We start from the raw sequence: 25,411 nt of genomic DNA on the forward strand, positions 1-25,411 counted from the left end.
TATATTAAATTTTAAATTTCAGGAATTAGATTTAATTATCATCAGTTTTTTTGTTACAAGATATTAATAAATTATTATTATCAAATAAATGAGAGTTATTCTACATATATATCGTAATAAATAAGAATTATATAATTGCTGTATTTTATAATATATAATTATTATGATTAAATAATTGCTGTGTTCTCTAATTTTTCTTTCATTTCAATATTTTAATATTTCCAAAATTTTCTACACATTAAATTTTCTTCATATATTATTGAAATTGGTTATTTCGCAATTATTGCAATTTGTTATTTTTTATTTTAAATTTAAAAATATTAAGATATATATAAATAACTAAGAAGTTTTTTGTGTATACAAGGAATTGGAGCAGACTATTATCTTTCTTATATGGATGTCGGCACTGATGATCAGGAAATTGTTCAAAACGAAGTAAAGAACGCGTAGAAAGAAAAAAACTTTTTATTTGGATTTAAAGATCTAATTTATAGATCTAATTAAAGTATAGAGATTAAGGATGTGAATCGGGGTAAAACTACATGAAGTTAAGTAGAAAGAACACTTCATTTATGTTTTACTACAAGCTCGTATAAATACGTACATAACATAAGAGGTTGATAATCGCTTAGTGGAAGATACAAGCGTATAAATGTGTGATAATACAGTTACCATGTACACAATTATGTATATCATATATGTGTATATATATATATATATATATATATATATATATATATAAATACATACACTCATGCATGCATATGAAGTTATCCTAATTGGTTCTTGTGTAATCGTTAAATATAGGTGAAAGTGATTCGCGGACGCATAGGTGATCGGGAGAGGGTTCGTGTCTCGTGGGTGAGCGAAGGATTACCGTATAGTCAGAGTAAAAGCCAATTAAGAGGGAGGTCCGTGATGGTTGTCGCCGGAAATGCACGCGGTATATGTCGTATTTTGGTAAGGTAGCCCGTGTCGAGCGGTTATTTGCGATAATTATTGTGCGGTGGCAAATATTGATTGCTAGCAGCGTCGCCACCGAAGCCGCCTCCAAAACCACCTCCGGGTCCGCCGAAACCGCCACCTCGACCTGTTGATGATATATAAAGATTTATAACAATAATAACAATCTTTTTTGATCAGAAACATTTTTCCTGATTATAGATACATATTTTTCTAATTTATATATAAAAATAAATAAATATAAATTATATATATATAATGTTTAGACAAAACTTTTTTCGAAGTAAGCAAATCATGTATTGATTTCATGCTATTACCAACAATTTCAAATTAATTAATTAAATAATCAAATTTCAAATTTTGCGAAAAAATGATTTACATAATAATCTTGTAGGCCCACATTCTCAAAACTCTCTTTTATTGACAAAAGCGCGCTTTTATCGACAAAAGACAGCTAAATTCAAATTTTGCGTGCATACTCCGTTGAATCGTTTTATGTTTTAATATCGCATTATCTATTTTATGATCTAATAAGCTGTGCAATTATTTCAATGTGACTTTATATAATATTCCGCGCGTATATTATTATTGTGTTCCGTGCGATATACTGACCTCCTTGATAACCGCCGCCTGGATATCCACCACCGGGATACCCTCCCGGACCACCACGAGAATACTGAGCTTGTCCTTCATACTGAACCTCCGCGTTGTATCCGTTCACATCGTCAGCCATGTACCGAACGATTTGCGTTCTCGAGTCCGGCAACAGAACTCTGTACTCTCCTTGAACGACATTACCGTCGCTGCTCTCGCGCTGAGAGTAATCGTTGCCGCTCGGCGGATCGACGACCTCGTATTGGAAGCTGTACGGCTGCGGCTACAAAATATATATTATGTCTAATAAACTATCGTTGTACGTATAAAACGAACGAAAAGGTGAGAAGCAGGAGTGTAACGTATAGGGAGATAAAAAAGCATTATTGAATAATTAACGTTCAAACACACACGTGGGTTATGGTAACGTTCGAAACAGAATTTCCGGCAGAAGTTTTCGTGTCATTTTCATCTAGGTCTTTTTTCTCATTGTTTGGCGTATCGATTAAAAAGAAAAAGGACTTTGAAAAAAACTCTGAATTACGCTAATCCATGTATACGGTATTTAACGGGTGGTCCAGGAAGTGAGATATTTGAGGGTTAATTATATCCAAATTCTCGAGCTTTGGTAAATAAAAATATTTCTGAGTCGTACACCGCTCTGCAAAGTTATCGTCTACCTTTCTAAATTTCAAATACAAATAAATATCTGAAATGTTAATAGTATAACGACATAATATAACGTAAAACTTGATGATAATATCTTTTTAAAAAGCAACTCTCCAGGATGTTATCTTCTTTCACTGTCCAGCCTGTTTGGAAGTCGAAGAATACATTGAAAATAAGTTTTACCCTTCCGCCGTCGCGTCCGCCGTATCCACCGTGTCCTCCTTGGAATCCTCCGGCACCGCCGTCTTGGTATCCACCGCTGCCACCCTCGCCGAACTGCGGATATCTGTACGACGGTCCAGCTCCTCCGAATCCAGCTGCCGAACCCGGTCTGCCGAAGGAGTCGCCGCCGCCGCCGCTGCCGCCGCTGCCGCCGCCGCTTCCAGGGGGACCGTAAGCCTGGGTAGGTCTCCCCCGGTAACTGCCGATGCCGAAGTCGCCACCGCGGCCGCCACCCCCGAAACCCCCGGCGTCACCCGCGTAACCACCACCGAATCCACCGCCGCCGCCACCCGGTCGGTTGTACTGATATCCTCCGGCACCTGCGCCACCCCCCGGCAGGAGACCCGCCAGGACGTCGCTGCCGATGCACGACAGCACCAAGACCAGCTTGGCCAACTGCAATCAGAGAGGAGAGATTCTGCGGCTTTTGCGACGAGATGGGTGAGTAGCGAATTATGATAATGAAACATCGTTATACATCAGATTAATATACAAGTCCTGCGCATTTGCTACGCAGTTTTGCTCGAAAATACATGCGTGATACGATGTAATAAAAGCGGATCAATTAGGGTAAATGCGATATATCGGAGTGCTTTTCGATGAGTAAGCGAAAAGTAATGTTTATAATCATAAAATCATTAAAATTGATGACAACCCGACGACAACTTGTTTGCCAAATATTGCGAAATCGCTAGGGAATGTTGATTATATCACTGATTTCCGGTCTTGACTCAATAGAACCTTTTTATTCCGAAGGAGAGTGTGCATGTCAATGGAGGTCATCTCGAGGGAGATGACCGGAGATGTTGCGGGACCGAGATGGTGGACATTGCGGTGTCCGCTGCGATAATCGCGTGTGCGCCGCCGAGGGAAAGTGGGGCACAATCAGGCATCCCATCCCTCCGTTTATATGCGGTTATGACGTTCGACATCACGTAGCGAGGGAATACACCGTACCGCGGCCGCTCTGTCGATGCGGAATCTCGATTACATTAATTACATCGTTCGCGATAAAAAAAAGAGAGTCAAAGATTTTTATCATATATTATTATACCGATCAAGTTCCAGATAGCATCAAACGCACCGAAGAGTGCTAAAAGACTTTTTGTGAGACGTTTTCAAGCATCGTTCTCTTCGATTCTTATCTCGGATCTCATCTTCCCGTATATACGTGACAATTTGTTCACGTGATTAATTATTGAATTTCCTAATCGGCTTTTTGCCACAACAACGTTGCGATACGCAAGCAGCAAAGGCAGAAACTGCGTAACGTGACCGGGATAAGTTGCAACATTTGTCATATAAATGTCGCACCTTTCATAGCTGTGACGCGTTGTCACCAAGTTGAGAGTCATCGCCGGCACAATGGAAGATAATTGCGAATCTTGTTGCATACGCGCATCGCACAAGCGTTTTGTTAAAGAGTCCAGATTAGCGATCACCGCGTTGCAATTTATTCCTGTGTGTGTTACAACTACTTCTATTTTCTTCTATTAAGCAAACTCAAAAGCTGTCTGTTACGATTGCTTGTTCATTCATACTTTATCAAAAGATATTTTGTTCGTAAGAATAATGAGAGAGAAAGGCAGCTATTAACAACTTATATGGACACTTATAAGATTATTGGATAAATGATCGATTATAAAGAGCCTTTGACTTGCACTTTTTTTTTTCATATATGCGAGACAGAGAACTGTCTTTGAATTTTCTATTGTTTATCAGAACAACGGAGTTTTATAAAACAGAAATTATTATAGTTAAGGCATTTTAAACTTTATCTCGACGAATAAATTACGGGGTAAAAATAAAACTCAGGCAACAGAGATACATATCATAAATAGATTGATCCTGATTACGCTTTTTAATTCTTTCCAACCAAAATAATGTGTTAAAGGAGAAATATTTTTTTTCTAATATTCTTAAGCTTTTATATAAAAAAAGAGACAATTATAAAAATAATTAATAAAATAATTCAAGAGTAACAAATGATAAAAATTGATGTAATGGGGAACAAAATTTTTAACAAGTAAATTTCTACACCAAAATTGATCGTTATAGCAATATTTAGAATTACTAAATTACTAAGTTAATTGTTATAAAACTCGTCGGCGGACTATTGCATTTTTGTAGCGGAAAGGGTTAAAGCGATCCGCTCGCGATACTATCTGCTGGTGCGCCTACCTGGTGGCAATTCATATTGCTGTAGGACCGAAGACACGAAGCGAACTGAGAAGATGATCCATCGGGGAGTTTATATACCGCGCAGACCCTTTGTTACAGTTTATCCTTCGTACTGCATATATCCATGTATTAACCGACGTATTAGAATGACCGGCCGCACTGTGGGAGGGTGTGGGAGGCGGAGAGGTGCGCATCTTCCCTTCACTCCGTGTGATGCATTATGGGAAGAGATAGCCCGTTGATGACTGAAATGGCTTTAAAATTTTAATTGGGGCTACGCACGTGACTTTCGGTTTCTCGATCGGGTCATCCTCGCACGGTGGAGCATACCTTGCGTCCGGGAGCGCCCGCGCCGCGTAGAAATCGATTTCCGACGCGTGGGGCTATACGGTGTCGAAAAAAATCCGAATCACAAAACCGGCTTAGCGCGAAATGAATATCAAGCTAATTAACGAGATACGCCGCTTAGAACAGCTGGAAGATTACTGTTTGGATGAGACTGATTGGTCGAATTAATTTCCTGGCGATTAAAAAAGCTAAAATGCATGCGTATATTCATATGTTTGACGTTTGGATGAGAAAACCCTAGTTATTAGCACAGTTTATATTGCGTATACAATTAAATTTTTTATTAATAATAATAAGTGAAACAGGACCAAAACGATACAGTCAATTTAGAGAAAACCACATTTACGATCAGGATCTTGGCCTAATAATGTTATTCGCGAATTTTGTACAATTCGTCGCCCTAGCAAACCACGCGCTATCACTTTCGGACTTGAGAGAGAAAAACGTAGGCTTCTAAAACTAGAACAGCATTATTACATAATTAAGTTGATAATCAATTTAATTACACTAATACAAATCTTTAGAATATTAGATTACATTTTTTATTACATTATAAGTACATTTACTTATTTGAGAATATTATATTATTTCGATATTGAACGTACGTTGTATATAAATTGATTAGAATCAACAGTTGGGCGTGAAAAAAGTGATAGGATAGTGAAAGGTGTGACATATTTTAAATTTGCAATTATGATCACTCGAGCATTTTCTTACATGTATATTATAGAATAAGAATTTTGCACGGGTATTATGCATAGGGAATCTAAGCGTAACGTTAGTGTTCGTAAAAGAAGGCAAAAGAATTAGGAACGCGTATCTTTAAGCGCATAACTATCTATAAATTCCACGCAAAATTAGAGCTTAAAATTGAACACTTGAAATTTCCACAGTAATTTATCGATGACACGGTTTTCGCCAGGCATAATCTTCAATCTCCATGCGAAATGCATCACAGGGATATATCCGCTAAAAAAAAAGTTATATATGCGTCCGCATTCCTGCGGACTTTCAAACATATATTATACACGCGGATAAAATCGAAAGGACAATTAAATCTTGTCGGACAGTGATAGGCCGTAAGAAAAGAAGGAAAAAAATAAGAAGGCATTTCCGTAACGAGAGTGTGAGCTTCTTTAAAACTATCGCGATCATCGTCGAACGGATTGGGCAATCAGCCTCCGTCCGCGGCGCGCGGACGTACTTATATTTTCGACATCGTTACTCCTCGTGTAATAAAAAGAATCCCAGGCACGTGGCGGCGCAGAACGCGTCCGAGACGCGTTGCACGCGCGAGCAAGAATGCGATTGCACACGCTGCGCCGCGCCGGCCGCGGAGGTAGCTCTTAGGAAAATTCGCCGGTGCATCTGCCGCGCGCCGCGCCGGCGGGCTCCCCCCGCGATCCTCGACACATTTTCTCGCGTCCCGTCCGCGCGGGAAGCGCTGCTTAGATCCTACCTGGGGTGCCCCCTTTTATCCCCGCCTTCGGCCGATTCGATCCCGAAGACGGCCTTCGAAATACGACGCCGCACTTTCGAACCGTCTGATCGGATGAAAAAAAGGCGCCTCGCGTGCGCGCGCGGGGGGGCAACGCTGATCTCATTCTTCGGACCCCGAAGTGTATCGAACCAATTACCGAGTTTGTAGTTATACGAATGAAAGGTGGATGTGAAGAAATATACGCCTGCCGGTAATCGGACCAAATCGGTTGGTAGAGAGACGCGACGCGAGGATGAGCGGGATATAAATCCAATCCTATTCGGTATGCCGTCGCGCGCCGCGCCGCGCCGCGCCGCGCCGTTTAGATCGCGAGAGGCGCTTGCTCGATCCGTGGAAGATATAGAGGAGGCTCGCATAAATCTCGGTGGCGACGACTTATGTAAACGTTTAACAAATTTACGGGTAATCCGACGTCACCCGTGCCGCGAGTGCGACGAGTGACGTCTCAATACGGCGATTTTCGCGATTTAATTTTGCGATATCCCTGATATATATTTTTGAGTTGATCGATGGGGCACGCAATGTATCGATCGCCGATGAAAATTCCATCATTTTGTACCCGTTTAATGAAACCGATGACAGGTCGACTAAATGATTGTCTGAGATTTTTTTTTAAATTAATATTTGTGCTGATTATTTATCACTTACGTAATTTGCAGTAGTTAACCCTTTCGTTCTCACTGTAGCCATGTGTCTACGTATTATGAATTATAAAATCAAATATTGTTAATATTTTTCTATTTTTATATTGTGAGGGTTGTTCGAAAAGTTCCTTAAGTGACAATAAAAACATCAAGTTTTTGAGTTCAAAATGCACTTGATTTTCAATATAATTCCCTTTGCACTCAATGCACTTGATCCAACGTTATTTTTCTAATGTAATTATGGCAGCACATTGTAGTTTAATTTATTCAACTCCTCAAAATAGTCTACAGCTTGGATTTATCTCTTCATTTGATGCAGGACGTTTACCTCCAAGCCATTTTTTCATATTTGGAAACAGATGGAAGTAACACGGAGCCAAATTTGATAAATAAGATGGATGTAACAGCAAAACTTCAAAACTTAATTCATGAAAAGTATCTGATTACTATTCGAATTTTAGTCCTTTCTATTTTTCTATAAAACACAACTTTTAAACGTTGTCAAACACTAACGACTTAATAGATCGACTTGAAATTTTCATGTCAATCTTACAAAGGATGAAACTATCCACTAAATTAAAAATTACATGAAAAATCATGGTATCTATGTACTACTTAAGAAAATTTTTTAAACAATCCTCGCATATTAATTCCTTATAGTTTTATATACATAGATGACTGCAAAGACTTTATAAATGTATATAAATATATAAAATAGCTTATATATAACAGCGCACGTACAAATATTTAAAAAATTCTCGATAACGTAGAGTATCATCATTTGTTGCATTTGTTGCAGTTATGGTTTGGTGTGAATTAAATTATAATATACACTTGCAATAAAAACGTAGACAAATAGTACAGAAAATAGCAGTGAATATGTAGAAAATCCTTAAAATCTTTTTCAAAATGTCATAATGTTTTTATGAATCACTTATTTGACATATAATCTGTACAAAAATACGAGTGAACATTTTTTGTACTTGTTTAAACAATTTGGGAATGAAAGGGTAAAAGAGCTAGAAATGATGTAGACTTAAATTATAAGGAAATATCTGAAAAATGTAGAAAGTATAGATTGTAAAAGAATATTGTGCAATATACTTGATGCGCATAAACTCACATAAATCCTTATTAATTTGTTTGAGTTTTCAGAGAAGACAAATGGAAACATATCGTAGTCTAGATACCTGGGCGCGCTCCAAGAAATATGACTATGATGTAAATGTTCTTATTGCAAATGTAATAAGAATTACATTGAGAAAGCGGAGCCGCGAGTACTATTCGAGTCTTACCGAATTATTTCGTCGACAGCTTACACGCGAACAATGTTTCGATATTCGTTATTGTATGGAAAATAACACGTCGGCAACATTATTCAATATCATTCAATCCATATATCATTAGTATCATTCAATGTCGTTTCAACATTAGACGTTAGGTAAGCGCTGTACGCGGACGGTTCTTATAAAGATAGCTATATATACATATATGAAACACTTCTTGGCAAAGTGTATTGATTCAGTCAGTCCTTTTGTGAGCCTTGGTCCAGCCCCGTTCAGGATCTACAATGACCTATCTCATTCGCAGCGCTTTATTTGTTAGGCAGAGTTGTATCGCCGCTGTTGTCAATGTTATACTCGAAGTGGTGCAACTCCGGCAACTCTATCGCATCTGCGAAATCATCAGCCGTAGCGCTCTGCTACGAGATGCACGATTCTCCAGGTTGGCGCGTACCATAAAATTTGCCCAATCTGTACAGGGGGGCAGGTTGAGGGGGTGGGGAGGGGGGGGACAAAGATACCCTGCCTGATGTGTGGTTGCGTGTGCAGACACTCCGTCACGGAGAATAAATATTATACGTATCGCGCAACGCGATTTTAGCTGCCGGCAGATAAATTGACGTATCACGCGCGAAGCGGCTGCCTGATCCCTTTTTCGATGCCGGGTTCCTTATTACGTGCCCCGGTATGCGATTGGCCACGCTGTTACGAGAATGCTCCCGAGATACATCATAGCGCGAGCGCATCTACTTACCGAACGCGAAACACCGCTCGTCGATTGTACACGCATGCTAGATCTTCTCAGGCGTGCGCCCGCGGTCAACACGTGCGCGCGGTAAACAGTTAATAAACAATCTGGTATTAACACTGCAGGGAGCGTTATTAAAATAACATCGTTTTTCACGATGATGTGATTAGAACAGTGGCAGGTACGTGATAGATGTATAGTTTACACGTTTGGATTTACAATGACTGCTAGAAAAGTAGAAAAGTTTTAGCTGTTTTCCGCGGTTATTCTCTTTCATACAGCGAGATAACTTCTATTTTTTATTGAGATAAAAAAGCCGTAATTTATTATTAAAGTCTATTTTATTATATTTTTGTTGAAGTAAAATCCCGCAAATTAGCCGAATGGATAAGATCGTCCTCATTTACTTTCTATATCAATTTTTGCATAAATCGTACACCCTGATTTGCACAATATTTCGCGCGTAACACGTCGATCGAGAGCGTTGCATCTACCCCTTTGTGATTAATTGCTCCCGATATCTTTGCTCTTCTCTAACGTGAGATATATATTTATACTCGGCAACGTAACATCTTCGGTCCCGTGTAGCATCGATTCATCGTAATACCGTCAATTCTGCATAGCATCTCGATGCAACAATAATATTTCCGATTACGTGCAGCCGCTAGTTCGGTCTAACGCAAAAAAACTTACATAATTTCTTTTGTTTTCAATATTTTGATATAGCAGTAAAACAGGAGTTTTAAATTAAATCAAAGTATTAATAAAATATATTTTGACAATTTGAAATCTTTAGTAGGTATCAGAAACAATTATATTATCTGTAATACATTTATCTTGCGAAACTTATTGATTAAGGTTCCGTATCGATTATGATCATCGCTTTCGTTTTTCTGGGTAAGCGCTAACGGTTAATTTCCTTTTCATTCGAACAATATCATTATGGAAGAACACATTGTAGCACGGAAGGGATAAGACACTTTTCTTTTAATGATACGGTGCTCGGGAATTCATGAATTAAATAAGCACGCTATATCCTTAGTGCCGCACACGTAATACAGAATCTAACGGATGATGATTAACGGATATTATTACCGTCATTATTACTGTGCTGTGTATACTTAAAAAGATCTTGCGGTAAGTACAATTTAAAATAACACACCCGTTGCGGTAGTTGTTATATTCTGTTATAATCTGTTACCCATATCGCACATTAGCGATTGTGAAAATATCTGTGTACTCCACGCATTTGAATTTCTTATTCATACGACATTCGATCGACATGCTTGTCGAATGTATTGAAAATTAAATATTGCAATTTCCGATTGCCAATGCCTTGCCCTACGCACGGCTCGATGCCAAATTCGCTACGCGTCTTATAAAATTAAGTAAATTACTATCCGCACAAAATTACCTTTTTTAAAAAAAGGTAAAAAAGGGCGCCAAGTACACGTATAGTAGTGTATATGTTGTTACCAAAAAAAAAAGTGGTAGTATTATACCTCGAAAAAACCTAAGTAACAAGTGGTAGATCTTTATATCTCGAAAAATCTCGAAAAAATCTAAGCAGTAGTATCTTTATTTCCGAAAAATTATAACCCAAGTGATACACGTCACAAAATTATGTTACCTTATCAAAAAGAAGAGTCGCGCTTCAAGTGATCTATTACAATTACAAAAAAGAAATGATATCTCTTTAAGTTAGAGCGCCAATTACAGAGAGAACATGCCTCAAAAAATAATTGTTGCACTACATTGAAAAATCTTTACATTGTGTCAATTAGAAAAGAATGTATAATAACAATTTTATAAGATTAAAAAATTTTATTTAAATTTAACAAGAGAATACAAGATATTTAAATACAAAGCTATTTACATGTGTATTTTTTAATGGCCACAAAGAATTACAGAAGTAACAGTACAAAATGAAAATATTTTATTAAAATACATAAATTTTTCTTGTAAAAAAACTTGGCGCTGCTAGACCTTTTAAATAAATAAGGACAACAATAAATAAAAATAATTCAGAGAAGAATACAATGGGAGTAATATTAAATGATTATCAGCGTGGATGTGGGAGTGAATGATATGGGTGTGCGTGACTACGCGGACGGCGGATAATGCGGCTTATAATTAAGTATAGAATAAGTTTATTTATTTATTTAAAATTTTGAGGTCTAGCAGCGCCAAGTTTTTTTACAAGAAAAATTTATGTATTTTAATAAAATATTTTCATTTTGTACTGTTACTTCTGTAATTCTTTGTGGCCATTAAAAAATACACATGTAAATAGCTTTGTATTTAAATATCTTGTATTCTCTTGTTAAATTTAAATAAAATTTTTTAATCTTATAAAATTGTTATTATACATTCTTTTCTAATTGACACAATGTAAAGATTTTTCAATGTAGTGCAACAATTATTTTTTGAGGCATGTTCTCTCTGTAATTGGCGCTCTAACTTAAAGAGATATCATTTCTTTTTTGTAATTGTAATAGATCACTTGAAGCGCGACTCTTCTTTTTGATAAGGTAACATAATTTTGTGACGTGTATCACTTGGGTTATAATTTTTCGGAAATAAAGATACTACTGCTTAGATTTTTTCGAGATTTTTCGAGATATAAAGATCTACCACTTGTTACTTAGGTTTTTTCGAGGTATAATACTACCACTTTTTTTTTTGGTAACAACATATACACTACTATACGTGTACTTGGCGCCCTTTTTTACCTTTTTTTAAAAAAGGTAATTTTGTGCGGATATCACGCCTTTTTGTAGTATATTACGCATTTTATAAACAGTATGTACAGAATAAAGCTATTTGGAGGTATAATACTACCACTTTGTTTTTTTCGAGGTAACAACATAACAGGGTAACAACATAATACATATACACTATTATGCGTGTACTTGGCGCTCATTTTACTTTTTTTTAAAAAAGGTAATTTTGTACGGATATCACGCCTTTTTGTAGTGTTACGCATCTTAATCTTATAAACAATATATCTTATAATCTCATAAACCGTATATAATACAAGGTATGAAGCTAAAAGTGTTACGGACTATTATTTCTAAAGAAAACAACAATTTAATATTTTGCTCAGTTTTTTAAAAATAATAATCTGTAACCCTTTTAGTTGTACACCTTGTATATATTTTTCAATTTCAACATAAAACATAATCGCAATAAAGCATGATTAATGTTAATAAGTCGTTAACTGTAAAATTCTTTATTTATTTTTATTTGCGTGTCTTACTGAATGTTGTTCGCAACTGTATATGTACCGATATCTTCCAGGTATCGATATTTTTGATAATTATTTTTACGTCAGACATAATTTTAATTCATCCAATTTTTATTATGTCTAAACATAATTTTTGTCCAATTTTTATTATGTCTAGACATAATTTTAATTCAGCGATTTTTATTATGTCATGACATAATTTTAATTCTGCCGCTAGGGAAATTTTAAGTCGATTTTTATAATCAAGCTTGAATTCAATGTTTAGGTGTCCCAGGTTGCCGATGACGAAGTCCACATAGCGCGCTCTATAGTTTTTGGTGTCCAGGTGTATTAATACCTTGAATTTGATGGCCACGTGTTCCAAGTTGCCGATGACGAGGTCCACATAGTGCGCTTCGTAGTTTTCGGTGTCTACATGTATTAATACCTCGAATTCGATATCTACGTGTCCTACATTGGGTGCGTTCAGCCGATACTTTGCTAGCCTAGCAATCGTGAGCAGTCGCTCGTTTTCGCTCGTTTCCTCTTTTTTGACTTACTGGATTAAAGAGAGAAGAAACGAGCAAAAACGAGCAACTGCTCACGATTGCTAAGCTAGCGGAGTATCGGCTGAATGCACCCATTCAGATTTAAAGTTATTAATACACCTAGACACCAAAAACTATGAAGCGCACTATGTGGACCTCGTCATCAGCAACCTGGGACACCTAAACATCAATTTCAAAGTATTAATACACGTAGACACCGAAAACTACGGAGCGCACTATGTGGACCTTGTCATCGGCAACCTGGGACACCTAGACATCAAATTCAACGTACAATTACACCTGGACACCGAAAACTATGAAGCGCACTATCTGGATCTCGTCATCGGCAACCCTGGGACACGTGAACATCAAATTCGAGGTATTATTACACCTAGACACCGAAAACTACGGGGCGCGAGATCTGGGCCTCGTCATCCGCAACCTAGGACACGTGAACACCGAAAACTACGAAGCGCACTATGTGGACCTTGTCATCGGCAACCTGGGACACCTAGACATCGAATTCAACGTACGATTACACCTGGACACTGAAAACTATGAAGCGCATTATCTGGATCTTGTCATCGGCAACCTGGGATACGTGAACATCGAATTCAAGGTATTAATACACGTAGACACCGAAAACTACGGAGCGCACTGTGTGGATCTCGTCATCGGCAACCTGGGACACGTAGACATCGCATTCAACGTATTATTACACCTGGACACCGAAAACTACGAAGCGCACTATGTGGACCTCGTCATCGGCAACCTGGGACACCTAGACATCGAATTCAACGTACGTTTACACCTGGACACCGAAAACTATGAAGCGCACTATCTGGATCCCGTCATCGGCAACCTGGGATACGTGAACATCGAATTCAAGGTATTAATACACGTAGACACCGAAAACTACGGAGCGCACTATGTGGACCTCGTCATCGGCAACCTGGGACACGTAGACATCGCATTCAACGTATTATTACACCTGGACACCGAAAACTATGAAGCGCACTATCTGGATCCCGTCATCGGCAACCTGGGACACGTGAACATCGAATTCAAGGTATTAATACACGTAGACACCGAAAACTACGGAGCGCACTATGTGGACCTTGTCATCTGCAACCTGGGACACCTAGACATCGCATTCAACGTACGATTATACCTGGACACCGAAAACTATGAAGCGCATTATCTGGATCCCGTCATCGGCAACCTGGGACACGTGGACATCGAATTCAAGATATTAATACACGTAGACACCAAAAACTACGGAGCGCACTATGTGGACCTCGTCATCGGCAACCTGGGACACGTAGACATCGAATTCAACGTATTATTACACCTGGACACCGAAATCTATGAAGCGCATTATCTGGATCCCGTCATCGGCAACCTGGGACACGTGGACATCGAATTTAAGATATTAATACACGTAGACACCAAAAACTACGGAGCGCACTATGTGGACCTCGTCATCGGCAACCTGGGACACGTGGACATCGAATTCAAGGTATTAATACACGTAGACACCGAAAACTACGGAGCGCACTATGTGGACCTCGTCATCGGCAACCTGGGACACGTAGACATCGAATTCATCGTATTATTACACCTGGACACCGAAAACTATAAAGCGCACTATCTGGACCTCGTCATCGGCAACCTGGGATACATAGACATCAAATTCAAGCTTGATTCATAAGAATCGACTTAAAAATTCCCTAGCGGCATTTTCTGCCAAGCATAGAGAACCTTCTTTTCCGTTGACTCAATATTTATTATATATATACCTAATTTACCTAAATATAGAAATCTTCCTCCTGACCGATAAGTCTATCGACCTAATTTCGAAATACGCGCGCGATATCGAAGCTGGCGATACCTGCGCCGCCAGCGTCGAAAAAGTGAAAGTGACGTTTCTCTGATAGATCGCGGCGTTAGGAGGAGGAGGAGGAGGAGGAGGAGGAGGAGTATCTTAAAAATAAATTTTCACATTTGGACTTTGCGTCGCAATATCTCCGCTCGTAAGGCACGTAGCGGAATATTATGAGAGAAACCCCCCCCTAATTGGACCCCAAGCTATCGATCAAGCCTACTTAGAACTTGATCCGTTCACTCGTTATCGAGATCTCAACATCTCGGGTACTCGCAACCCGTCGCGTCGCGTAAAAGAGTCACGGTCGGTCTCGCTCCGCGTGTACTTGGCGCGAGACACTACCGTGTCTCTTGATTACAATATCGATGTACAAAATTGGTGAAGGTAACATTATCTAAATGTCATTGCATGGTAATGTAATTAAATCCGTAATGTCGCAAAAATATAGCGACTTCTTTGTTTCTTATGCAATATCGTTGATCTATAACAAATCTCATCTATATATCTTTTTCAGAAAGCGACAGATGATATGCTGATATATCGCAAGTCATTTCTCGCATTAGAAAGTATTAAATTCATATGACTATATTTTATACTTTAAAATAAATTTTTTAAAATAATCTTTTTATTTTTTTTTAAGTAATTTTTCAAGCATATCAATTTACCTACTTGCATGAGCTGTGAGTGATTGGTGAACTGATCACCGACAGCTTATAACTGCGCACCGCGAACTTCAAGTACCTTTTTCGATGACCTCGTAATTACAATGTAATGGTGGTACCTTTATGGTAGGTTGTTTCGGGATATTACTACAAGTCAGATATGCATGCGGCCGGCAGTAATTTCGTCGAAATTGCAAATTTCGTCGGTGTGGTACCGAGTATTCCGAAAGGATACGTAATGACCTTTCGCTGCACGTTTTAACAATTTTGGGCGATTTTATGCATTACGTAAGACATATATTTTATACGAGAATAAGGGCATTACAAAATACGACACGATGCAGCACGCTACTTTAACATGAACTGAATTTGTAACTGCCAAATCTGTACGATTACGTATATAACTTCTGGAAATTACTTTCTTTCAGAAACTTTTACAGAAGTTCGTCTTTCAAGACTCTTGATTACGATCCATTTATTTTTTAAATTATTGATTAAGATCTTTGCCGTAGGTCGTAGGATATAGCCATCGTTCTTTCTTCCTCGGACAATTTGAGTAATGAAAACTGAAAATTCGGTACGTGCCGTAAGGTTAATCCAGACACATCGATCACCACATTAATCAGATGTTTCGCAAACACTGTCGGATTCCGGCATCTGCGTGGGCCATCTTTCCATTCATCACGATCACCTCAGCCTATTTGTGCGCATTGCTTCGTTAACGACTTTACGCACACGAATGTTGAAGTATAAGAGAGTTCAATCTCGTTATATCTCATACCGCGCCTAAGATCTATAAGACGTATCGGCCTCGCAAAGAACGTAAATGTTACCCAAACGTGATTTACTATTATTTCTATCGTTTTTTCATTGCTGTTAAAATACGAAAATTGCATAAATAATAAAGACGTAAACAAAGATTAGTGGAATAGAGAAATTGGAGAATTTTCTTTCGTATACGTATTGTATCTGCGATTTGTGCTAAATCTATAGATATTTGGATTTGATTTATGGACTGCATAGGATTGATTTTGATTCAACGGATTTGACTTTTCGCTGGATAAACGCGCGCGATCGGGGGTGCTTAATTGATCTCGGCATAATTGCTGCTAATTATGGATCGGCACCGAGCGCGCCGCGGCATCGGCAGGTAGAGGCGCAGATAGGTGGCCACGTAACTCATCGCCGAGCGAAGGCTCGCGGATGCGCGGGGTTTGCCCTGTAATCGGGGATAAACGGGCATTACGCAATACTCCACGCGATGCGGAAGGCTCGTCGCATGTGCTACACGCGCGCGTTGTACACGTGTGTGCGTGGTTATTCTTCTGCCAGGCCTTCTTTTTCTTCAGCCTGTGGCCGAGCTACATCAAGATCTGATGTGGCTCGGATACGTCACCTCTCAAGAAGCAGGATACCACGTATGTGAAGTAAGTCAGGGTGGGAATCGGTGTCTGGATGCCGCGTGTAAAGGTGTTCGCAATATGAAACAGTATAGTTCAACTCGATGTCTATTTTCGGGTCCATTATAGGCATTCATTTCTGTGCTCGAATGAGGCAGTTCAGGGTCGTCGAGACATTATTTGATATTGATACGATTTTTTTTCTTACCATGAGTTTTCAAACACAACAAAATAATTTTTTTTTGAATGAGAGTCTGAAAAAGTTTTTTCAAAAAATGATTTAAAAAGTACACGAGAAAGTATCCAAATCTACACGCAGCAAAAAGAAATTAGAGCAAAAATAAGAAACTATTAAAATTATTAATATAATTATTTTATATATAAAATATAATAATTATTAAATATAATTATTTAATAAAAAATTATAATTATAAAAATAGCTTATGCGACTATCTAAGTATTTGATTATGTACTATTAATTTAGAATTGACGTTAAATGATCTATGGCTTTTCAGCACATTCTATACGATATGTAGTTTGAAAGAAAATTTATTATCTTACACACACACACACACACACACGCACGCACGCACGCACGCACGCAAATCTTAAGTTGTACAAAATGAACTTAAGATCAAGATGAGATATAAAAACTTAAAACTAATAATATATTACATTTTTTAATTTAAATGTATAGTTTAAATTAGTATTATTGCAGACAATGTAAAAAATATCTTAAACAATATAAAAATAAACATTTATGTATATACGTCGCGATTTTAGTAAACTCAAATAAATTACATTACGATATTGCAAGTTTTTGTATTCTTTTATTCGATTGTATAAAGATTCAGAAGTACATATAGAGTTAATGGACCACTTCCTTCATTACGTACGACTCTCGACATAGGAGTCAATTAGAAGGGAAGAGATTCTGAGCTGAGAAATATGTTATTGGAGCAATCGCGGGCATTAAAGATGAAATCAAACAGGAATCCCCTAACGAAGCGTTTCTTAATCGGTCTGAGGATTCACGCGAGTCGCACTTAGGCAAAAATGCACCCGGTGACTTTCTCCAGAGAGGACTAGTAAACACGGTCGGAATACCCGGCTTGTTCGTTCGCGGCCGAACTCGTAAATCTTGCGAACTTGTTTTCGCGCGTACGCGATTGTCCTAGATATTTCGCCTCTATTCGGTTCGTCTTAAATTTGTATAAATAGCCCGGATCTGTGGACATTCGCGTGCGTCTCAAATTTGTAATAGCCCGAATAAGGACATCCGCGTGCCCGCGATTATTTTCGCTTTCCATATGTTCGAATGACATCGTTATTATACATTTTAGAACATGACGAATCCGCAGAATGCTGTAAAAATGGTTATCTATATTCTTACAGAAAACATATTATGGAATTTTTAGACGGCAAAACTTTAGTTTTTTTTTGTATTTATTTTTTGTTATTTTATTAGAAATATCATTAATATTAATATCAAGAGAACTTTTATTTTATTAACATTTAATATTAATATAGAGGATTTTTTTAATTTTAAAATTTTTATTTATAGATGTTTTATAATCTTATATATATCTTATTTTGCAAAATTATCTTATTTTAATTTTTATTATATATATTATAAATTTTTTATTTGGACATAATTTTATTTTAATATAATTACGATGTTTATGTTACACACGTGTATTATTTGCAGCAATGATGAAATAGCTGCAGGGATAGCTTAAAGATTAGATACGTTATTGCGATTAATATGAATACTAAATTAATGTTCCAAACCTTTACTTAATGCAATCTCATATGCAGATTAAATGAACTGATTTTGCGAAATTATCTTATATTTCTACTATGTTATTAACATGATATGATCATATAGAATAATGGCACAGATACTTTTATAATTTGTAATGTGTATTTGCGAATTAATGAAATTTGCAGTATGCAATTTAGATGTTACACATTGGAGAAAGTTTATCTCCATGGACGTGCAAACTTCCTGATGACGATGACATAATACAAAACAGCAGCATCTCTTGACGACGTACTCTTACCGAGTATTCCAGGCGCTGAACTTGACACAATAAGAAAAAAGCCACAGCTTATACTTTTTTTCTTTCGCAAATAATTACCCGTTACATACTACGAAGCACTTTTTAACCAAAGGAATTATAAACCATAGTTGGAATTTAAGATAATTTTGTTAACATATAAATTTGGCAAATAATAAAAACATCGTTATTTTATATCCTTGGAGAGTATATTTTCTTAAATGCAGCTAAAGAATATTGTATGAACTTCTTGTACACAAACGGCACAATTCGCTTGAGAGAGAAATGCAGCTAACATATATAAGCCTCGAGAGTGACTGTGAATCACGGGAAAGAGTTTTCATCTCTTCTATATGAGAAACATAAGACGAATATGGGGCGCTCGTCTCTATTTTCTCCGAGATTACCTACGAGATGCGAAATAAACACAGGGTGAACGCAGTAGGGTTGAATAATCAAGATGCTCCCGCATCAACTGTATAATTATAACGAAAGTGTGATGCCTGTCACACATTAGTTGATGTCGCAATATTTTGATCACGTATATGTGCCTGCCGCCATGACTTTTCACGTAAGAGAATGACGAAATTGTCAAAGATATGTGCGATTGGTAATAATAACAGAAAGCCCGAATATAAAACGCAATTCTTCTTCACTGTGTTAAGCTAAGGTTCGATGGTGTTAGACAAATAAGAAATTTTTATGAAAAAATGTCTTTATTGGAAAAAAGACTGCGCTCACAAGCGGGGGATCGGTATATCCTATACAATACTTTCTTATATGTTTTAATGGAAAGCAGGACCGTATGTGGGTGACGGTGCTCCCGGGTAATTCCTCCCACCGAAATTGCTATAACTGCTGTCTAGGGAGTTAGAGCCAAACTGGTAGTTGTTGGCGTTGTTGTAGTGTCCACCGCCCTGTGGGTAGTTGTAACCGCCCTGATTACCTGTTGATATAAAACATCGAGAGATATAATGTAACTATGTGTACGAGGTAGCTCTAACAATAATAAAAATTATTCAGAATGTTTTTTAAAAAAAAAAAACGAGATATTAACATATTCAAATAATTTTGTTTCGGTATATTTCCACGTGCAATATCTCGTAAAGAAAATCGCTGTTCGATAATCCTCTCTTAATATTTTTACTCGTAGAGAGTGACGGAAAAAAATTATTATATTTAATTAAAATTAAAATTATTATTATTATTATTTTGAATTAAAATTAGTTCATGCGAAAAGAAATGCATTCTATGCAAAAGCGCAAGCAAGTCGTCTGAATTGCCAAAATTATAAATTCCTTTTATTGTTAATAAAATTAATTTTTCGATTTATATTGACTAGATATTTTTTCATACAGTTTGGTGAATATTATTTGTCGTCTAAAAGTATACTTTTTAAATATCCTGTAGATCACGCGTATGATGTAGCGATGCTTGAAGGAGCTACGAGCTAAAATGTTAAACGTTCTATTCTACACGCACCTCCGGTAAATCCGCCTCCGCCGCCGATTTGATTTCCCTGGTAGCCGAAACCTTGACCAGCGTTATATCCGGTGTTGTACTGGTCCGGATAAGTCGCGGTACCCTCGTACCTAACATCGGCGTGAAAACCGGTCCTCCAGTCGGCGGTGTAAGTGACAATCTGCGTCCTACCGTCCGGAAGCTGCACTCTGTACTCGCCGCGAACGGTCTCGCCGTCGCTCGTCTCTTGCCTACCGAAATCATTTCCGGTAGCCTGATCCTTCACGGAATAGCCGAACTCGTAGGCCTTGGGCTGAAGCAAAATACAAATAATCGCGGATCCCTTTTCCTTCTCTTATCTCTTCGTATAGAAGATGGTAGAGAAAACATAGAGAGACAGAGGGATTTAGAGTGAGAGGTAGGCGAAGAATAAAGAACTGCAAGATGTAAAAGTGATAAATGAGATAAATGAGAAAAGGTGATAAGTGAAAAAATAACACGAATGGAGATGCACGTTATATTAATGCGGCAATGACGCAACCACCCTAGTCGGGACGACAAGCTTTCCTTCCTTCGTCCCGGCAAAGTAGAGCGGACGACGATGCTGAAGAGAAGCCGCGCGATTTAATCTGGCTCATGGCACACACAACCATCACCGCGCTACTATCCGCATCAGCAGCGGGGCTCGCTCGCCGACGGGCAGATCCGCGCGAGATGCGAGAACGCGCATCTCTCGCGAGCGCGCTCAGATCCCTGGGACGATTAGCTAACCGGCAATAACGATTTACCGTGAATTATGCCCGCGGTCGCGGTTCACCCTATTAATATTGTTACATCATCCCCGGTTTGCGCCACACTCTCGCTCTCGGACTCGAATTTGTAGCATCGCGAGACACTCGAACGCGATGCGTCGATCCTCGATTAACGTAATCGCGTTCAAACAAAATGTGCGAGTATGGGTAGCAAGCTAATAGAAGAACGCGTATAGGCGTCTTTCGATCATAGATTTTTAACCCAATTGATTGCGAGATATATTGTGCAAAGCAATGTTTTGCTTTTACGAGGAAGAGAGAGAGAGAGAGAGAGAGAGAGAGAGAGAGGTATATACGATGATTCTTTCTTCTAATTAAGATATGAGAACGGCAAAAAATTTAATTTTTTAATTGCGTTTCATATATATTGTAATTGTACTTTTTTAAATATAATTGATGAGTTTGTTTCAATAATTAAATCACTTCAATTTATATATGTGAGATGAAAAATTGAAAAAAATTTGTAAAAATAAAAGTTTTTATTTTTAATCATTAAGATATTTTAAAACAGGGGAATTTTTAACTATATGCAAGCTGATATTGTTGGTTGGTAATATTGAATATTGCACGTGTCACGATTATCATTTTCATATCAATTTTAAAAATTAATTGATTTAATTTATAAGTATTTCAATCACCAAACAATCCTCTCTTTCGGTGATGATTACTAATAAACGTCTCGCTGTGAGAAATGGTGTAGCGTCAATTTGAGATAAGTGCGGGTATAGATATCTTATAATGACATCAGCCGCAAATCGTGAGAGATTCTAAAAGATAAAAGAGACATCTCGATCATGATATAACGTTGAGTATCTCTCGGGATCCATCGTCCTACTCATCTACCTCATCGTCTATAAAAAATCGCGAGGTCATTCAGAAAATAGAGTTAGTTCAAGCGCAGAGCGCGCTCCCTCGGACGAGGTTTACGTAATGAGGTCAGGCCATTCTTTATTCAAAGAGTTCAATGTTATTTTCAAGACATGACCGAATCTAGATCTGAAATGTTCAACTTTGACCGCGCGGGAGTGCCACGCGTTTTCGCAAGAGCTGTCAGAATAATTGACGATATACGTATTGTACATACATTAGGAGCAAGGACCCAGATTTAGAAAGCAACACTGAATTCTCCGAACAAAAGAGCGTCTGTCTTGATGACGTAATAGGCTTTTTCCCTTAATGTTTCGGATTATGCAATTCTCAAAATCATCGGCGAAATATCGAGACCTATCATGAGTCATCTTGAACTCGCAAATCGAAATCGCAAAAAGTCGTCGACGATTATAAAAAGTAGTAAAAATGTTTCTCTCGTCACGCTAATTGATACTAATTATTTTGCATTATTTTATAAATGATTTTTCAATAAAAGAATGCATCGCTTAATTACTTAACAAGCGTCTGGCTTAATTATGCTCACACAATTTGCTGCCTGATTTCGCAAAACGTGTTGCACCAGCTATTGAAGTAATCATCGAATGAAGATCAAAGATGATAGGCCGAGATTCGATCCCACGTTGTGTCAGATCGTATTGCATAAATTTTTAATCGAGCAATTACAATATCTCGTCCCTGTAAAAGTTCTATAAACTAGTTCTACTTTTCTTTTTACATTTTACTAGTACGTTTATATTGCATTGTTGCCAAATAATTGAACTTTGCAGCATTACTCATTTCATTTGAAATCACTTCAAGAGAATCGCTTAATAATTACAACTATTATATTTCACATCGGATGTTTAAAAAAAGAAATTGTTAATAAGCACAGGGTTATAATTATTGTCAAGAAAATATTAATTCTTATTTCGAGAGAAGAAGCTAGCAAGTGTGTATAAAAAACAACAAGTTATGATGGAGACGTAGGATACATTGTCTTCGTGTGTGCAATTTCATTGGAGTTTGCTTAGACACAGATATGTATTACAAATACCTCATTATCTGTATAATCTTGATTATCGTGCCCACCATAATGGCCCCCAAATCCGTTCTCACCACCTTGTGCCCCATGATGACCTCCACCTGCGTAATTTCCGGGGACGCCGTACTGATTGCTGAGGGGTGGTTCGCAGAGCACGATGCCGATGCTCGCCATTAGGGCGAACAGCACCTGTGTATAAAAATAATTACTAGATTAATAAAGGCGCATAAACATAAATATGACGTGAATATAAAAATATATTTTATATAAGTATTTAATTTTACTAATGAGAGATAAATATTTGAAACTGTTCGAGGAGAATAATTCTATTTATTAAATGTTCATTTCTGCCAAAAAAAAGAGTGATAAATATAAAAAAAAAAAAAAACATCTATCGGTTATTTCTATTTAACATCATATATATCGGCACAAAGTAGTTAGGACTGTCACTCGTGTAGCAAGTTTCTTTGCGTATTATAAAAGTAATAAGTTTCTAAAAAACAAAACTTTTTGAAAATCTCAAAAATTACAGGTTTCTATATATTGATTTTTTTATTAGATTGTTTATAGCGTTTATTGTTTTTGAATATTAAGTAATGATCTGAATTAAAGTAATCGTGCATGGGAACGAAAGAAATTTATCTTCGCAATGCATGCAGGTGCAGGCATCTACACGTAGATATTAACACGTATAATGTTCTCACACATGCTATGTTAAACATTAGAGCGAGGTAATACGCGGGTTCGAACAAAAAGGGGGTTTTAACAGGACTGTCAGCGGAACGCTAATTAGTTCCTAAAATATTTCCGATGACTTCCCAGGGATGCTTTCCATCCGTCAGATGAGAACGTCAGATGATCAACAACGCGCACTTGTTGCGTAGGCGGGAAATTAGACTCATGTGTCTCTCTCTCTCTCTCTCTCTCTCTCCTCTCTCTCTCTCTATCTTTTCTTCTCTTGTTTCTGCCGTATCGTGAGAAGGTGCACGATATTACATCACCGGCACTTTAAAAACTGACGCAAGACTAAACATAACGGTAAAGGAATCAGCGAGCTCTTAGGCACGTAATCCGTGACTTTTCCGCGGGAAAATGTCTTTCATACGCATGATTTTTCAGATAATTAAGTAGCTGCTGTAGTACACTAATGTCTGAGTATAAATGAAGATAAAATCTCGCGTGGGCATAAATTAGTTTCGTCGAATGTTGCAACGGTTGATTAAGCCGACACTTATAAAGGAGCGGCAATTATTCCGTTTATGCATTGTATTATATGTATTTTTTAATAATACGTTTTATACATATATATATTTTTTTTAATTAAAAATAATGGCTTAATGATTATAAATATTTTATATTGGATATTTTAAAAAACTTGTTAACAAGCATAACGTTAATTATTGTGAAGAAAATTACAAAAATATATATATTTTGTATACATAATACACATATAATCAATTAAATGTAATATACGAAATTTGATATATTCACGAGATGTAAAAATCTTTATGGTAGTTAAAATTCTACAAATCAACATTTTCCAAAAAAATTTATTAATAAAAACCTGAATCAACGGTTTTTATCCTATATCAATCAAATAACTAAATATCTCTGCTTTAGTAAATATACTAGTGTATAATGATTGTGCGTGCATTAGCATAATTATAACGTATTAATCACAATGCATTTCAATGTACTTTATGTATATGCAACGTATGTGTACGAGTATGCAAATTAAAGTATTGTCCTAATAATAACAGTGTGTTAGTGAGTACATCACTACTAATATTTGTTGAGAAGTATAATATATGAAAGATATCAATCTGCACTTTTCTCTTCAAGATATTCTCGTTGTAACGCTCCTTTATTTTTCGTATTATCAATCTAGTTGTGGTTTTGCATAAATTGTTTTTGTATGTATCAATTTGTATCAATTTTTTGTACTAAATTGCAGACATAGATAGATATAATAAATGAAGAAAATACTTTTAAACTTATTTTGTTCACCGCACATATGTTTTGTTTGTTCAATTTTTAATAAAATATATATTTTACACTATTATTATAATTTTTTTTTTAAATTAATGTTAAATTTTTGTCCGAACATTTTCAAAGCTTTAAATTAATGTCATGTGTATATCATTTTTCCATAATTCAATATTTTACAAATTTACACATTTCTCTCTCTCTCTTTCTCTCTTTCTTTCTCTCGTTTCCCAACTACACGTACGTACAAAATATTAATATTTGAATTCATATAATATTAATGCCATTTTCAATTTTTAATGTGAA

General features: G+C 37.1%; 2 protein-coding genes across 2 annotated transcripts; both read right to left on the bottom strand.

The window, feature by feature from the left end:
• Window positions 1-449: 449 nt before the first annotated feature.
• On the bottom strand, window positions 450-4,774 carry LOC143898661 (uncharacterized). Its single transcript, XM_077408287.1, has 4 exons — window positions 4,630-4,774; window positions 2,410-2,844; window positions 1,576-1,840; window positions 450-1,090 (listed from the first exon to the last, which is right to left on the bottom strand). Exons 1-4 carry the CDS (start codon window positions 4,642-4,644, stop codon window positions 984-986), a joined length of 822 nt encoding a protein of 273 aa, XP_077264413.1. The 5' UTR covers window positions 4,645-4,774; the 3' UTR covers window positions 450-983.
• Window positions 4,775-19,631: 14,857 nt separating this feature from the next.
• Window positions 19,632-23,308, bottom strand: LOC143898677 (uncharacterized). The gene is made up of 3 exons (XM_077408304.1): window positions 23,132-23,308; window positions 20,417-20,708; window positions 19,632-19,880 (listed from the first exon to the last, which is right to left on the bottom strand). The coding sequence occupies exons 1-3, from the start codon at window positions 23,291-23,293 to the stop codon at window positions 19,720-19,722; spliced, it is 615 nt and encodes a 204-aa protein (XP_077264430.1). The 5' UTR covers window positions 23,294-23,308; the 3' UTR covers window positions 19,632-19,719.
• Between the last annotated feature and the right edge of the window lie 2,103 nt (window positions 23,309-25,411).

Source organism: Temnothorax americanus, unplaced genomic scaffold, assembly GCF_048541705.1.
Source record: "Temnothorax americanus isolate GAGA-0224 unplaced genomic scaffold, ASM4854170v1 Scaffold24, whole genome shotgun sequence".
Taxonomy (NCBI): domain Eukaryota; kingdom Metazoa; phylum Arthropoda; class Insecta; order Hymenoptera; family Formicidae; genus Temnothorax; species Temnothorax americanus.